Source organism: Mercenaria mercenaria, chromosome 11 (assembly GCF_021730395.1).
Source record: "Mercenaria mercenaria strain notata chromosome 11, MADL_Memer_1, whole genome shotgun sequence".
NCBI lineage: Eukaryota > Metazoa > Mollusca > Bivalvia > Venerida > Veneridae > Mercenaria > Mercenaria mercenaria.
Genome location: NC_069371.1, coordinates 60,055,397 through 60,073,869, shown reverse-complemented (window position 1 = coordinate 60,073,869; position 18,473 = coordinate 60,055,397). Strand labels below are relative to the sequence as shown.

The window sequence follows — 18,473 nt, the reverse complement described above, 5'->3', positions numbered from 1 at the left end:
GTCACTTTCAATTTTCCCCGGTCGAGCAACACTATACGGTGCTTAATAGTATTGTATTGGAAGAATTTATTTAACGTTAAAGGATTTTAATGATAGAAATCTATATAAAACAAAAATAGTTGTTATACAACAAATATGTCGGTAAACTGGTCACACTATTGCTAGTTTTTAAGAGTATGGCAAACACAAATGAATACAAATCCCTTTATTAGAATAATAAAAACTTAAATTATATAAAGTTTGAGGACTTATCTTTTATGTGTTGGCCGAGGTTATAGGATATGTTTACCTTTCTCAAATTCTTACACATATAGTTCGGAAAGTTACAATCCCTGAAGACGTTTCTAATTCCATATACTAATCGGTTTCTGGCGCCTTTCGGCGGCCCGGCATAAAGTCTGTTAGAATTCAGCAGTAGCCATTTGAGAATTCCAGACTGTTTCCTTAATATTTTAAATAAAATAGACATTTGCTCCTCTTATGCAAATTAATGTCAGATTTTAGGGTCATCATTTGCATAATTACAGAAGATAAAAGGAAACCGATATCAACAGAGGAGAATCTTATCATAATATTATTAGAATTATAAGTGAAACTACCGCGATAAAAATGGACAGTTACTGAAATGGACACTCGAATTTTATGGCGATTTATCAACTTTTACACATGAATTACCTTATGATATAATGACCGTCAAATAAGATGCCAATCGGAAATAAATTGGTACTTGAATTTATTTATTAACCCTCAGTTCAGAGGAGATCAGAACCAATTTTAGCGCTCATTTCATTTAAAATATTTTGGACCAAACGGCCAATGTTTTTACTTTACTATAGTTGTCTGTATTTCTTTGTCGGCTTCCGTATAAGAAATCAATTTTTCGTTAGATTTAAGTTATTTTTTGAAACTTGATTAGTATTTAAATATAAATTACTATCCAATTACAACCTTGATTATATGTTTGCGACTACCTAAAACTCTTACTCAGCAATCTCGTTTCTAATTGATTTCATGCATTTCCATCGTGGTTTAACAGTCGTTCGTTTTTGATGAAGCAAAAGCAAAATTAGTGGTACCCTCAAAAGTCAAAATGTATTTGTTGGCCTTGAAAGAAATCTTACCCAGAGTAAATATCTTTATTTATTTGAGCTTTTTTGTGAGTTTTACGAAATAAACCCATTTTGAATTGAAGTTGGATGAAGAAGTGACTGTTTTATAACTCTTTTGCTGCACTCTGAGTATATCTTTAAGTACAATTATATTCATTTGTAGGGTTTAAGGAATTAAATCCGAGCTACATTATCAAAACAATCATCATAATGTGTACATGTATATGAATTTGTAAAGCTTGCACCATATTATCATCATTAAATTGTTCAGTACTGGAACTACACTTAATTTGATATTGAATTTATCACAAACTCTATTAAAACAAATAAGTAAACTTCATCCATCATTAACTTTAATATTATTAACAAATGGGACATTAAAAGTAATTTGGGCACAAGTTTAATGTTGAGCAATCATCAAAGAAATGAACAATAGATACAAAAAATAACTTGATGAATTGAAGTCACTTTTTGCTCGACGTGGAACAAATACAATATTAATAATTAAACATAATGTTATGTACGGTCATTCAATAGTTCAATATCAGTTTTACACTTGCGTGTGATATCTACTAAAGTTGTATATAACTCTAATATGACTGAATCATAATGGATTGGTAGCCCTACATCACAGTCGGCATCTGGCTGAAACTTTGGACATATACCTATATCCGAGTTCAGCATTACATTGAAAAGGAACACAGTGTGTTTATGTTACTTATGCGATACAGCAACAGTTTAACATATTTATGTCAAAAATCGAAATTAAGACCGTTATTTTTATACATTTTCAAACAATATGTCGTCTGAAATGTACCTAATCTTGTTTATGGGGGAAGAAATTTTGAGCATGAACTGAGACAATACTACTGACTTTGTATCCTGGCTGTAAGGGTTTTACTTATACCAGAGTATGTTCATAATAACTTTTGAAATAAGATTGTCTTCGCTTTTTTTAATATCTAAATATCTAAAGTACTTGATGACTGTACCACTTACTATCATTTGATCTGTGTCGACTGCGCAATATTTATTAAGACAGCTTAAAACACTTTTGGTACGTTACGTATAAGCAACACTTCAACTTGGCAAAGCTTACATAACACTAAGAAATGTACACTGTATATTAAGAAAGTCCAAAAAGCGATATTTTATGTTACATACAGTGTCGATAAAACCCGGTCAGTAAAAGTTGCAAAATTCATTTCATCTTATGTCCGGTTACATACATTTGTCTGGGAAAGTTTGACGCATAGTGCTAGCAATCTATTTTATTGTAGAAAAAGGAACAATTTTCAAAAACAAAGAAAATAAAGAAGTGTCACAGACTCGCAACATTTGATAGAATTCTAATAAAATGCAAGTAATGTTGTCCACATATTCTTTAATGGTTCATTACATATTCTCGGGTATACTATTGTGCAGGGTTGTCTCTCTATAAAGCATACGTTTTATCCAGAATGTAAAAGAGTAACAAAGGTGTGTACCAAAATAAATCAAAAACTGAACGTACTGTATAATAAAACAAAACATAATTCATTTTAGAGTTTATTAACAAGTTCTTAAACATAGTCAACATCGTTATAAAAACGATAGTAACATAAATAATGAAGTAATAATAGGAAAGCAGCTTAGAACACTTTTGGTACGTTATTAGCACAAACTGGACTAGAAGTAGTGTAAAAACATTGCTAAGATAATGCAAAAAAAAACAACATTCCCATGAAACATTATTTTCCGAACCTAAGAAAGCAAAGCCGTCTCACATGGAAACATATTTTGAATATTTGAAAAACAAGTTTGTGTATAATTTAGTTAAATGAATACAATTTCTTAACACAATGACATATATTAAAGATACGTAATTTTAGTTGTTACAACATTTAGCAAGGCTGTTTTCAGTGAGAATATGGTAGTCAGACTTGTAATATGTAAACAAAACCTATACAAAACTCATTATTCGGAACGTAGACGTAAGTTTTTAGTTTCATCAAATGATTTTGATAAGTAATACAATTCACGTGTGAAAAGGATAAAAGTAATTGTTTTTCAGAAATGACACACAAAGGCTTCAATGATTTTTCATCCAACAATCTAGCAATTTGTTATTATTGTGATAGAGATTCGATTCGAAAACATCTTTCATCAAACAACTAAAATGCTTCATCTCTTAGTAAGGATAACAGGCATATAATATCATAATATGCTTTTTATAACCATACGTATAATGTACTTGGGTGTAATATAAACTACACATTTCAAACAGCTTACTGCACTTGTTGAATTTTTGCTATCATAAATAGTAAAACAATGTGATTGTCAACAACCAATGCCAAGGAACACTACATTCCTAGCCTGTTATTTTTACTTCTTGTGTCTCTATATGTTCGATTTTCTCTCCTGAAAGTTCATTTTCAATATTTTTATCACAGTTATTATTGTCTTTTTGCTGATCACGTGATGTGCACGGGTCTTCTGGGCGCCAAATTTTCGCGTGCATTTTGTTGTCCGGTCCTACTCGTGACAATTTCTCACTTTTCCAAGATAATGAGTGTCCAACTAGTGTTGAAGTATCAAAAGGGTTCTCGCCAAAACCTGAAGAAAGAAAACAAAGATAAGTATGAGAAAATTTATTTCATATTTGTAATTTAAACTAATGTATATGCTAAGCGAACATATTATAGTGGCATGTTAATGAAAACTGGATATTTTTCTCATTGTATTATAAAGACTGATTAAAAGTTTGCATTGACACCGAGTATGGTTCTGTATTTGAAATGAATTAATAAATTAAATAATCACTTTTGTTTCTATTATACTTTTGACAAACATAAGAAGTGGTTACTATGATCACTTATTGCAGAACTGACAGCCATGTCTACGGTCACTGGATTATTTATATTGACAATGAAACTGTGATTATCTAAAGCTAAATTGCACCCATTTATATGCGACATTTTTCTTTAAATTCCAACAAAAATATTTCCAAAGACCATATACACAGACTTCAAGACATATAAATGCAGCCGTATATATCCAAACATTTGAAATATTTATCAACAATGAAACAATTTGAATATTCTATCTTGTTAGTTCTGTGCAAGTGCATTTGTGCCTTCATATAAAATCAAAACATTATATTAATAATTTAGTCCAGAAGAATAAAGGTATCAAGACTTCTGGGATGCTTTTTATGTCTTTTGAGATGACTTTGCACAAAATACATTGTGATTTAACGAGTAAAATGGTCTGTTGCCTACGAGAATAATGTGTGTACTAGTAACAAATCTATGAATCTCCGCAAAACCGCAAAAAGAACTTTACACTGACTTTTTTTCAATGAGGATTCAATAAACAGTAAAAGATTGGAAGTAATTTTTGTAAACTATAACGTCCACCAAGCTTTGATATAGGTAACAACAATATACTGTATATCACATACTAGTACAAATATAACAATCTAATAAGCCCACTACTAGATTTTTAAAAAAATGCGGAAAAATTAAATCATGCATGCAAATTTCAAGAACGTAAATAGCAAAAAAAAAAAAACACAACCAAAACTGTTAATATAAAAACGTTTCTTTTTCATTATTCAACTGCATATAATTTTTAACAGATAAGAATATAACCACACTATAGGATCGCTAACCCGATAACTCTCCTTGTCATAGTGGAACTATTAAAATACTTAGTAATTGTTAGTTAACATTTCAAGAACGTAGGATAACAATATTGTGTATATATACAAATGTATTTACATATATAATAATAATAAATAAATAAATAGAACCTACCAGTATGGCAATGTATTATCACTTTTCTTGAATTCTCTAGTGTATTCCGGAATGGATCATCGGTTGAGTCACTAGAATTTACCATATCTGCCAGAAAACTTATGTAACCTATTGCAAGTCTTAGAGTGTCTACTTTAGACAGTCTTTTCTCATATGGCAGTGTAGGTATATGTGATCTTAAACCTTCAAACGCTTCATTGATTGACTGCATACGTCTTCTTTCTCTGAGATTGGCGGCGTGTCTTTGTTGTAACTGATGCTGATAGTTCTTTTTTCTACTTCTCTTGCATTTTCCTAAACTGTCAGGTTGAAAAACGTATGTACCAAAATTTGTAAAGTCCGCAGATGAATTTGATATTTCATCATCTGTGTTTGAAAATGATGATTCCGACAAATCATCTAAATAATCGTCTATAAAATAATCGAACTCTAGATTTTCTAACATTTTAAATCTTTTCAAGTCAGTAAATAAAAACAAACGTAATTTCTTATGAATTCTCAGCGTGTATATTTGTATTCCATCCCGCTTATTTTCTTGAAGAAAATAGCAATATTTGCTTGCTTTTATACCGTTTTCATAATTCTACCCGGCACGTGACACAAAAATGTTAAGCCAATGAGAAAATTCTTTGGCGCGTGCGTTTCCCCAGGTAACATCATCATTGCCCTTATCGACCCGGCGCGTGGCCCCGAGAGTTAAGATAACGTCCCATGACAACGGGTAATAATCAAATACATGGGCGGGTTCAAGACACTTGAGTCTTGTTGAAATAACGGCTGTCAAATAGGGGGCGTGGCATGTATTAACATAGTTGAAAATTAAATAAAACGGTCCCAATAGTGTATAAAAGAGTCTGCGCTGTAGATTAATTGTGCGTAAATTATGATGCAAAGAGTTGTTAAAAATATGAAGAGATAAATTATATAGTTCAAGTATCGATTCATATGTTATAATTTCACACAAAATACGCTTTTCATCTGAATAAATTGTATCCAGGTATAAAAGCTCGTTTTTGCATGTAATTATTCGTGCGTGGCCATAATATCAAATATCATTTATCAATGAAATTAAAATGAAATATGTACAGAGTTTATTATAGTTATTAACTTTCAACAATTAATAATGTCTTGATGAGTTAAGTTATATCGCGCTTTTAAATAATCAGATAAGCAATGTACATATTTCTGTCATTTTCTTTGATATCTGTATTAGGGACGATTGCCGTCGATCGTTAATCATTTACGTTTTTATCCCGTCAATCATTAATCATTGTATTTAATTAACGTGTTTACACCCTGTTTATAAGGTTGAACGTGTGCCTTAATTTTATGTATTCACTTGCAATATATAAATGTAGTGATATTATTATATATCACTTATCTATGGAATTATCGTATCGGCTCAAAAAACTTTGATAACGAGAATGTTTCGTCATTACAGCGTTTAACCTTTACCCTTCTAAATTTCTATAATGAACTTGTTCTTCTTTCAATTTGGACAGAACCATTTACTGTTAAAAGGGGTACTTAACAAACAGGTACTGACTTAATAGCGAACAGTGCATATCTTGATCAGACTGTTCAAGATGTACACTGGCCGCAAAGGCTGAATCAGTCGTGTCCAACATGATAAGGGTTATTACGTTAATGAATAATTCGAAATAGGCCCAATCCACCTTGTTTCCAATAATATAACCTGCTGTCCATGTCCTTTGTGAATTAACGAGCCAATTTGAAGATGGAGTAATCTGTATGTACAAATACGGTAATTTATTCCACGGACAAGAAGACCAACAAACGCAAAAGTTTTTGTAGTGCACGAGATGGCATAAGGATATTCACAGCAAATTGGTGTAGGCGAAGCAACCCTCATTCTGTTTAGCAATATACATGTCAAATTGTGTATCTACTTAATCTTAGGCGGGTTCTGAGAATATTTCAGGTAAAATTCTCTGAAGACATTTGTTTCCTGATTACCGTCATCTTTTTCAAACATATGTTAATGAGTGTACATAAGGATTAAAGATCTGACTCGCCCTAGCAATTGTTGGATAATTTACAAGAAGTCCCAATGTGGTTAATACCAGTGTAAAAGCACAATCCTTATATATATTTACATTCTTACAAGTATCTTGCTATAAAGAGTAATTGTTTTCTTTCAAGGAGCATCTGACAATCAAAATAAATGTCAACAAAAAGACCCGTCCAAGATTAATTGTAATTCATCTTCCGATAAAATACAGTACCTTATTTAAGAAATAATTTATAGCAACAGAGTGTTTAACACTATTTATGCACGATGGGCGGTTATACGTCGGGCGTAATAATTTCACGAGGACACAGCCCGAGTGAAATTATTTGTACGACGTATTATCGCCCGAGTGTATAAATATTTTGCTTTAAATTATTTCGATTCTAATATGCACTTCATTTAAAACAGTACATAAAATTTAGAAGCGCTCTTTCTTGGTCGCAACAAAAACTTTGACGTCACCGCACGTTAACGCGACGTTATTCTAGCATAAGAGTGTTTTAACAAAGACAAGCATATTAGAATTTAATTTAAACTATCATTGAATGCAATGATAAATCACAGTCATGTCGGTTCATATTTAATCTTTACTCTCAGAAAATGAGTTTTAGCTATAACTTAGTTTTCTTTTTAAATATGAATGCCAAACTGGAAAGATTTTGTTTTTCGAACGATGCCATTGTTGTATGTTTTGGTGAATGACGCCAAGGGCGCCTTTTGCCATTATTGCACTAATACTCTTTATACGAAAATAAACGTTACAAAACACAAAGTAAATGCAAATAAAAAGATACGCAGAATTCTATTACATTAATACAATTCAAAAGTATACATATTTTAGTATACGTGTTCCCCGCCACTCACATATTTATTCAATTATAGCAATGCTATCTCTATAAGGTAAATAATATTCAAGTCATATTTTGACCAAATTATCATTTTCTGCATAAACAATTGAGAGCGATGGCGACAATTCGTGGCATATTTCAGATACCATACATCACATATACATGATATAGATCAAATAGGAAAGAGCCGCGCTCCGAAATGCAGCCTCTCCAAAACGATACACTACAGCGGTGTATGTAAGTATGTATAAAAAAATTGAAAATTACACAACATACTTAGACAAAATAAAACTATTAGAGATCAAGAACAAACAAAAAGTAATGGAAGAAAGCGGGGCACCGCCTTGAAGCGGCTTGTGGCAAACGTACCACTGAGGAGTTTAAACCGAATAAGTGTGCATTCAAAACCTCACTCGTATCCTATCGCCATATTCAAAAGTTACGGGTCATTGTAAATTACATACATGTATATATTCACGACACGTGAATTCTGACACATAAGTGAGTAACGCAAGACACTGTATGTAATAAACAAAAGCATTCTCGTGAAAGAAATCTTAAAAATAACATAACGGACTGCATATATAATTATGTACGTAATGCCTTTAGAGAAGACAGACTAACAAAGGAACACCATTGTAGGGATAATACACGTTTTTTTTAGTTTATTAACATCTGCAGAGGCCCGCGGGAACGTTTGTAACCGAGACCGATTAAAAACATAACACGACGACTAAATGTATTGTTTTCATATGTGATGACTTTACGATTCCGGTACATTTTTAAATTACCATTCTGTTGTTCTTGGAAACGGTAAACATTTTTTAAATATTCATAACCAGGGCCCAGAAATCAACAGCACTACAAACAGTACGTAATGAATGTTTTTAAACGATTTTTTAAAAATCTTTTGTTAATACAAACATGACATTACCGATAACTGTTCATATTACTTAAAAATTTGAAAGAGGAGCACAATTTCAAGAATTATCACTTTACATTCGATGAGTACGAATGTAGTGACAAGCTTTCATGCTTTTTATGTAAATTCTTCGAGATATTAAATTAAAACATACCGACTGATACTTGCCAAAATCATTTATATCATTCCTAAAAACAAACAATCGCACAAGTTACACGCGTTTATTAAACATTAACGGTTACGTACATAAACTGAATCGACGCCGACTTCCAAAAGGGGAGAAGCGAGTACGAACATTGTTGGGGGCAGTGCATTTGGCGTCGGTAATTGATACAGGAAAACATTCTATGGATTAGATTGCATCTTTTATTCTACAAGAAGAGGTTTTTATGAAAGAAACAAGACGCAGATACCAGGTGTCAATCTGCGCAGAAATACATATATGTCCTTGGGAAAGCATTTCAAAATAAAAATCGGGTATTAACAGCACGTGAATTGCCTTGTATGCAGACGATTTTTCTCCCGTTAATACATGCGGGGATCCAGTGAAAAAAGTAGTTTTAATGCAAGAATAAACTTTTAAACTACCCTATAAACATAACAAAATAACATATGTTTATTTTAAGGGCACATAATAACAAACAAATACATTTAATATTATCGCAATAGCTGGAACCTTCGATATTGCCATTTATAAGTTTAGTTGACAAAAAAAAAAAAAAAAAAAAAAAAAATAGAAAATGATGCTTTGCTCATTCTAAATTTATCCACACGCAAATATTTTTGTTTTAATGTACCAAATGAAGCTTGAATAGGGAATGGAAAATTTATATTGCAGTTGTCATAACACCTGACATTAGTTCAGTGCACAAAACATTATGAATCGTCACTTTTCGGCTTTGTTTGGATAGACCAGCATTTGTACAAATTGATCTATAAAGATATGCTATTTTACGTCCATAATGTGCATCAAAGCAATGAGCTATAAATGAATATACGACGGTACACTTAAACAAGAAAAAAATCTCAATTAAACGATAACATTGCAAAACACTTTAAATTTCATTCATCGTTAGTCTACCTGATTAGTCTAATGTACGACATTAGTACCTGTATGCTAAAAAATAAATGCAATTATCTGAAAGAAGGGCAACTAGGATCTCAACAATATCGAATTATAAAGCAAATTACATACACATTTACTCATATCAAACAAAATGAAACAATGAACATTGAGTACTATGAAAACTACTTGCAAGTATCAGTTACTGTTTTATAAAGTGACAATATCTGACATTTCTTACGTTTGATTTATTTAGATAAATACACAATCTATGTCATTATCACAGTAAGGCTTCTATCCTATATACTGTCGTACTTGGTACCTTTGTCTGACGACCGTAAAGGTGATGTCACTTTCTTGCAGCCACCCTAGAATAACAGAAAAAAGGCCAATTAGATAACGTAGAATGTGTTTTTACCTAAAAGACATTTACAAAGAATGTATCATTTAAAGCTTCGATCAACTTCGATCAACTAAAAACGCTTCCTTGTTTGTTTCGGGTGAAACATCACACCGGCAAAGTATAAGCCATATGGTGGCTTTCCAGCTCTTGGAGGAATACCCCGTGCGCTCCTCTGAGCATTATTTTAGGCACGGACAGGCACCTGGGAAGAAACCACTGAACTTGTGTACTCCAGGTAAAGAATTCTACACCCTAAGCGATATTTCAAACTCGCAGCGGCAAGGGGAAAGTGATTTGAAGTCAACGACCGCTCGGCCACGGAAGCCCCTCAGTTAGACAAGTCAGAAATATGACGCACTTACAAAGTTGCTTGATTACTAGCAAATCTATAATATGCTGTTTTTGTTTTGCTCTATCTAGAAAAAAAAACAATTGACTGAATTTAAAACGACGGCGGCTGCCGCTCTGTCCAGTGCGATTGATTCCAAAAAAGACTGATTTACTATGTATATACTATACATGGTCAGGAACATTTTTTTCGAATTAACTTTGGTAGTAAGATAAAATAATGCAAGTAAATTTGTTAAACAAAGTTACCGTGATCAGGCTAGGAATACTGAACCAGAATTCGTGGTTAGGGCATAGCTTTCTCCCGCTTTCTTTCTTGATAATAGCTTGGAACGCCACACCAAATACAACGTAGGCACCAATTAAACTGAATAACCTGTATTTAAAAAGTTCATTTTTGGCATAATTTCTCTTAAAAATCTTAAAGTGCAGAATCATCACACATATATCAATACAAAGGTAGCAGTTGGCAGTTTCCAGCTTTTGATGCAACTTGGCCAAAGTTACAATCTTAAGGGCACTTTCCACAGGTGAATAGTTACGGGCGGTATTGAACTATTCACGTCAATCAAAACAAACTGAGTGTGAAATTGAAAGCAAACATTTTATGTAGAAATGAGCAACGTTTGTAAAAATGAGTCTAAAGCAGAGCAAATTATCATAGAAAAAAAAACCGTAGAAAACCAAACTATTTATGATACAATTGTGCAGTTTTTGTTACATGTTTAGTATATCCGAGAAATTGTCTCAGAAATACCTTTTCGTATGAATGTTGAAGTTTTATATAATTATCTATATGAACTTTGTAATATTTTATGTACTGTAGTGAACATTTGAGAAAATAAAGTATGTTTGTCATGAAATCTATAATTCCCCTAGTTCATGGTGCTCATGAATACTAATTAAAAACTGGTTTCCTGCACTTATCCTGTCCATACCTTTAAAAACGGGCATAGTGGCCCAGCGATCGCATAATTTGATAAGACTATCTTGAAGTAGATATATGTAGAATTAAAAAATAATATCTGATGCTCTAGAATGGACATTGTTAAAACTTCTCACAAGCTTTCAGTTGACCTAAATAGAATTAAACCTCGTATGCGAATCAACAAATTTCGATTGCTTGTTCTACGTGCAAATGTCAACAAAACAGAGACTTACTTCAGCAAAGAGAATTGGGAAATATAATAGGTAAACAGACAGTTTTTGGTATACTTTTTGCCACAACACAGAATATGGTAATATTTTAGAAAATTGGTTCATGTTTCCGCGGACCGAGGTTTCACTATTAGCTGTATATAAAAGGCCAATAGAGTTCATGGATTTTAAAAAGAAACAAAAACAATCCCATCTTAGGCGTCATTTTACTCAGGTGTTTTCTGCTCAGTCGAAGAAAGATAGTCCCTAGCCAGCTTGCTGTATGTCTAAAAACTGGCACCTGCTACCTTACAAATTCTGAACCACACAAAATTATGGAATGGATTGAAGAAAACAGACCAATTAAGTGATTGTTTTTAATGTTCTCACTACCACCATCAGCACAACCTTCTTCTATTAATAACAATCATTATCACCACCCTCCTCCTCCTCATTATCATCATCATCTTTTCCTGCTGCTTCTTTTTCCTCTTCAACTTTTTATTCTTCCTTTTCTAGATATTATCATAATCTTGATTATTATTATCAAAATCATTTACATAAATGTCACCATTCAGTTAGTATATGTACGATTACACTGATCTGTCAACCTGCAGCGACATTTCTATATTTTTGCGTCAAAAATAACTACAGATTCGACTTACACTATTATAAATATAGTTCCTCCGCTAAGTTGCTCTGAATGTTGTACTTCATTAGACGGCGTAATTTTCGGCGCATAAGCGCATGCGTGTTTACTGGTTAATGACAATTTCTAGAAACAAAATGGAGATATAAATGATCTATAAAATTGACATTATCTTAAGTTTATCTTTCAAATGTGAATCCTTTGGTTCTTAAGTTCTTTAAAGATGGAAATCATGAAAAGTACAATTTACCTCACTGAGAAATTGTCAATGTAAGTTTCTCTTACTAGGCATTTTTAATCTTCATTAAATATTACATTTCAGTATTGTAATTTGGAGGCAATGACGTTGGTAGTTCTTCATCTCGTAAACTGCTTATTTTCACATCGACACAACTTGTGTTATATGGCGACTTTTCGGTTTAAATTATGGAGAAGAACCCAGATGCTCTGCGGGATATGATTTCAGGCATGGACGGGCTCTAGCATAGAAACACTGACCGTCCTCAAGGCAGCTGGATGGCTCCCTCACATGACTAAATCACAGAGGCGATGGAAAGGACACGCAGCGACCTGGACAGCCTATCCGTGCGTTACATCGCTGCCCTTTGCATACTAATATCTTTATACTTTTGAGAAATTTGGAAAGAAAGAGACATAAGATATTAGCTGTTATTTTTGTAGGATTTAGAAACGTACAGATAACATAGTAAATTAAAACATATTTAAGAACATAACTAATAATTTCACAGAGAATTATATATACCGAAATACTCACATATGTTATAGTGTTGTTGTTCTCTTCCTGTTCGCCCGTGGCTACGAACAAATCAAATATTGAAGCTGTCACACACAGCAGACTGATTTCAGTGATTCTGGCCAATAAAGTATGACACTAAGCGTGAATGACTAACAATACATGTAATGAATCATGTTAAAAATATGCAATCCAATGATACACCAAATATGTTGTAACTGTTAAAAAAATCAAAGACAGTATAACATCTTTGGCAAAGTGAAATCACTTGACCCCTTGAAATCTAGTCATTGTCTCTTTGTTACAGTCCATTAAATATTTGTAAAATAAAGTGATTACAATAAGACAAGTATATAGAAATTATATAAAATAAAAATTTAGTCTATTGATATCAAACAGTTATTGTCTGATGATGAGGCAAATACCCAAGTTTATGGACCTGGTTTAGTTAGATCGATAGACTCCATTGGTATTATTCTGTAAAAGGTATGCCTTAAAAGAGTAGTATGGTCAGTATTTAATAAAACAATAATGTTACATTGTTCATAAGAAAAAAACGGTTTACAATTGTTTAAGTTATGTCTATTGTTTTCTCGTTTAGGGCAAAGCCATTAATCTGGGGACCATACGCCGCTTTTCATAGAATTGCACTCTGTGTATCATTGGAGGTTCCATGTGCACCGCCATATGAATACATCTGCGGATGTCTCTAAATTATATCCTAGTACTTATAACATGTGTAAATGTCGAGTTCCCCTCTACCGTCCATGAACAGGCTCAGACAAACCGAGCCTGCAACATTTTCGTTTATGTCGTGTTGGACGATCTGTGGTTTTCCACTTTTTTATTTTACAGACACAGTCAACCCAGTTCTAGTAAAACGCCCGTTAGTTAAAAATGCAAAAGAAAAGTACTGCCAAAAATGAAGCACCCACGTAATGGTGTGTTTTATTCCTATTCACGCTGTAATATGCAAATCTGATTTCCATGTGAAATAATCTTTATTTAGTATAGTGAATAGGATTGTTTATAGGAATATCAATTTTAGCAGCGAATATTACTTTCTATGGAACTGCATGTGACCAGCTACTGATCAATGAGATAGTCATAAATTAAACTTGTTTACTCGAATTTTAACGCTTTTTAAATCAGACCTGAAGAAGACTGGGGATGATGCTATCATTCATGTATAGAAGATTAAAAAGCACCACTGCATTTTGTTAGCATGTCAAATGGCATTAAATGTCACAGGCCTTAGATGGACCGTCGTGTCATAAAAGTTCACATTCTTGAGATAAGATATTAACTGGCAATTAAATTATTCCATTAAAAAATAAATTAATAAAACTGTTAGGACGGAACAGTCATGATAATGTAATTTAGTAAAAAAAGCTGGTCTTTTGTATTAGAAAATATCACTTCAACTATTTAACATAAAGTAGCCTATCATCTTTTAAGGAATCAAAGTATTTAACACATGGATGAAGGCAATATGATATCCTTTAATATCGAAATATATATTATAATTGATTTAAAAATTGTCTTTAGATGGAATGGAGCTTTACTTATCCGCATTATTTAACTTTTCCTTTGGTACATCTAAAGACAACGCGCGTCTGCCCGGTTCTTAGGAGAACTGAATTACTGAAGTATTTCAACCTGTTAAAGCTCTGCTTTATGTGCGGTTCTTTTAGACAGGTTTGATTATAACATGAGAGTCATATAAATGGAAGTTGAAACTGATGGCCACAAAAAAAAACACATTATATTTATCTATAAATTACACAAATGGTTACATGCGTTTAGAAGTAGGTCGACACACTAGTCTATTAATATGAGACAAATTAGATGAAGAATTTCATACTTGTAGAGGTAAAGGAGATTATTCTATACCTTCTGAATTCACCTTTGTCAGCTGAGTAGATAAGTTTCAACGTTCCATTTGCATCTACCATAAATTCAGCACTTTCCTGGGTCCCGAGGTCGAAATATAATGGGAAAGGCAAGCCATTACGTACCATGCACGCCTATATCAGAAATCACAGACATTAAATTTCATTCATGCAAATGAACAGGAAATTATTAGGTTTACTTGTCGCCGAAGCTGATAGTTTGTTAAATATAACTGCAAATTAAAACGCCAAGGCGTTAAAGTATTTCAAATTAGCAACTATAAGTTTGCATTTGCAAAAAATGCCGATATAATCTCACCAGTTTTTTTTTTCTTCACTGACCGTTCCCTGGCGTTCCCCCGTTTATAAATTTGTATGATCTTTTTGTCTGTTTGTCTCCCTTTGTCTATGATTATTTGTTTATGTATGTCATCTACAAATCCATACAAACACAGTTGTCTGTTAGACTGCGTCCTTTGAAGTAGCTTTTGTTATTTGTTGGAATACTTCATATCACCAAGATCCGATCTATTTAAAATCATGTTTTAACACATATTTTATTGGCAGAATTACTTTATTTCATGAAAGCAAATGTAGGATCTAAAATAGGTAAACTATGAAGCACAAATTTTAGAGGTCTGAGATACTGAACTCACCGAAACGTTCACGCAATCGGTGTTGTTTGGTCCAAGTGAAAATGGTGAGCACGGATTCCACGAGTACAAGTCATGTGACGAGTCCGATACGTTACTAAAACTGAGAAAAAAAACAATACATAGAACGTAAATATAAAATGTTCAAGAGAAGACTGAATTATTCAAACAAAACAAAGTGATATTAAGGTTGCAAATGCATTTTAGCACAAGACAAATATTTCAATTATAGTATTCAAGTAAGATACTAAATATGAAACAACGTATAATCCGAAAGGTGTTCATGTAAAGAACGAAAGGCGTTCATGTAAAGAACAATGTGAGTACACAAAACTGAACCAGTTGACAATACATCCCGCACGATAATTCAGACGATAACATGTTTGAAAGTTACGATTTGTCTTCCTTTAAACGTTCAATACAGAAAATACTTTTGTATAACATTACAGTATGAATTTAACTTCTATCATGGACAACCATTTTGAGTTCAACAATGCGAAAGAACCATAACAATCAAACAATAATGTAAACATGTTGTCGTTTAAATTATCGTGCGGAGTAGTACTATCTGAGTCAAGGTTTGAGCAATTTCCAATTGGATATGGCATTAAAGTACAATGAGAGCATGCATACCTTTGGCCTCGATCTCATTTAAAACATTTCCTAGTATTTCTTGAAAACTACAAAAGCTAACGATTCATTTCATAAAAGTAGAGGTACATACAGAAAATCCCAGATGAGTTTAAAACTTACTGAGCATTTTAATGTCATTATAACTAGACAGAAAGAAACTTTCTGTGAAGTGATCCGATTCCAAAACTAGATACATGTATCTGATTTTAGAATAATGTCTCTTATTTTGAGTTATAACATGTATACACTATTCATGTCTATGACTTCTCCAGCTTAATTTTTGTTGCAATCTGACTAAAGTACTTGATCTTCTAAACGAAGATCTGAGAACGACCCATTCACATTCGTCTTCTGTATATTTTGGATTTCCATTATTGCTATTTTTATGTTATCCAATCAGGCGACTTGTTCGATTGTCAAAGAGTAAGAAAAATATGCAGTCATTCCAGGACTCGAACCCGGGACCCCTCGCTTACAAAGCAAGTGGCCTACCGACTGAGCTAACCGGCTATCTGATACATTACGACATAAGAATTGTAAATATCAAAAGTCAATGCTAGAGGTAGATTTGCAAGATGTTGTAAGCTAGGCTCTGATTGGCTAGTGAAAGGGCCGTCAGAACGAGGCAATGAATAGGTCGTTTTCAGATCCTATGCGCAGCGTAATAGGAGATGTACTTTAGTCAGATTGATTTTTGTTGAAGACTTAAATTTTTGTTTTAACTTAAACTTTTTGTCATTCTGTGACATTGTAATCAGATTTAGTACTTGAACAAGTTATTATCGCAGATGTCACTGAAATTTTCAAAACTACAGATGGTTTAATAAACTGAATAAAATATAAACTGGCCTTGTCTCAGCCCGACTGTAAACAATTCAGTTGATGAAGTAGTTTTATTTTTTTATTTTATTCGGACCATTATCTCTATTTAACTTAAGTTGCGCACCGGGTAATTATGACTGAAGAAATTCGTATTCATTAACATTCATTAAAAATACAATTTCTCATTTGCGAGAAAAATAAATATAACCAACTGCGGAGAAAATTGAAAGAATGAACAGGGTTACACAATAAATAAATACCAATGAAACATAAACCCTAATTTTCGATGTCCAAAGCTGTAGATAGAACTCAAAAGATGACAATATCAATAAAGAAATGGAGACGGGAAAAACAACTTCTTTCAAGAAAATGAGGTATAATATGGCCATATTATGTCTAAATATAACACTAGTATGTTATCAACCGGTAATTGGAATAAAATTATAAATGTTAAATCCACGACATTTTATCTTTGAAGAAGCATATATCTGACGTACTTTTGCATTAACAAGAGAAAAATCTGCGAAATTTTAAAACATGATCATTAAAATAATACTTACTGTGGGACACCATTAGTGTTTTCCAAAGCTGTTAGATTGACGATTGTTCCCTCATCGTATACGCAAGAACATGAGTCAATTTTTGTACATTGTCCGATAGGAACTTGTCCTACTACACTCCTCAAAACAAAACTTCCCGCAAAAATAAAAACGGCAAACATGTGTTTCGATTTCATAATTGAATTCACTGTATTTGTTTTATAAACACGTGTAACTTACACGTTTTTAGTAGATATCGTGTAACAGTACACAAAAAAGATTCTTAAAAAAATTATTAAGGCGTATTAATTATAGCTGAATCACTGATTTAGAATAGCGAATTGAAAAATTGAATTATTAGATAGGGTAAGATATTACACTTTAGACTACACGTGAACACCGATAAAAGCACATGACTTCTTTGTATATAGGATACAACTGATAAATTTTATAACCACTGAAAATAGATAAAAGTCATCGAATAGTGTTGCTGATACTTCAACATTTATTAACTAAGTATAGACACATTATTGACTTAATATCTCAATTTTTGCATTTCCTGCATGTTTTGATAAAATTTATTTAAGCTAATATTTATCATATGAACATCAAATTTTTTAGAAAAGTAAAACGCATTTTTATATATATATAAGTATACCATACATTCTCTAGGGGAAGAGTAGTACATAAAATTGATAGAAATATGCATTCAAACATATATTTAATATAAAATCTACCAATACAAATGTCCAAACGTGCATTCTGTACAGATTACATAAGGAATAAAGGAATTATACCATTGAAAGTATACTCAAAACAAAACATCGGTACGTTCATACAATTATGACTATAGCAATAACTAACTTGTAAAG

General features: G+C 32.5%; 2 protein-coding genes across 2 annotated transcripts; both read right to left on the bottom strand.

Moving 5' to 3' along the window:
- Positions 1 to 2,644: 2,644 nt before the first annotated feature.
- Positions 2,645 to 8,918, bottom strand: LOC123532140 (pancreas transcription factor 1 subunit alpha-like). Its single transcript, XM_045313499.2, has 2 exons — positions 4,907 to 8,918; positions 2,645 to 3,704 (listed from the first exon to the last, which is right to left on the bottom strand). The coding sequence occupies exons 1-2, from the start codon at positions 5,349 to 5,351 to the stop codon at positions 3,460 to 3,462; spliced, it is 690 nt and encodes a 229-aa protein (XP_045169434.1). The 5' UTR covers positions 5,352 to 8,918; the 3' UTR covers positions 2,645 to 3,459.
- A 493-nt stretch (positions 8,919 to 9,411) lies between these two features.
- On the bottom strand, positions 9,412 to 18,157 carry LOC123532653 (uncharacterized). Its single transcript, XM_045314172.2, has 7 exons — positions 17,623 to 18,157; positions 15,611 to 15,710; positions 14,956 to 15,089; positions 13,084 to 13,180; positions 12,325 to 12,434; positions 10,772 to 10,898; positions 9,412 to 10,139 (listed from the first exon to the last, which is right to left on the bottom strand). The coding sequence occupies exons 1-7, from the start codon at positions 17,796 to 17,798 to the stop codon at positions 10,071 to 10,073; spliced, it is 813 nt and encodes a 270-aa protein (XP_045170107.2). The 5' UTR covers positions 17,799 to 18,157; the 3' UTR covers positions 9,412 to 10,070.
- Positions 18,158 to 18,473: the final 316 nt, after the last annotated feature.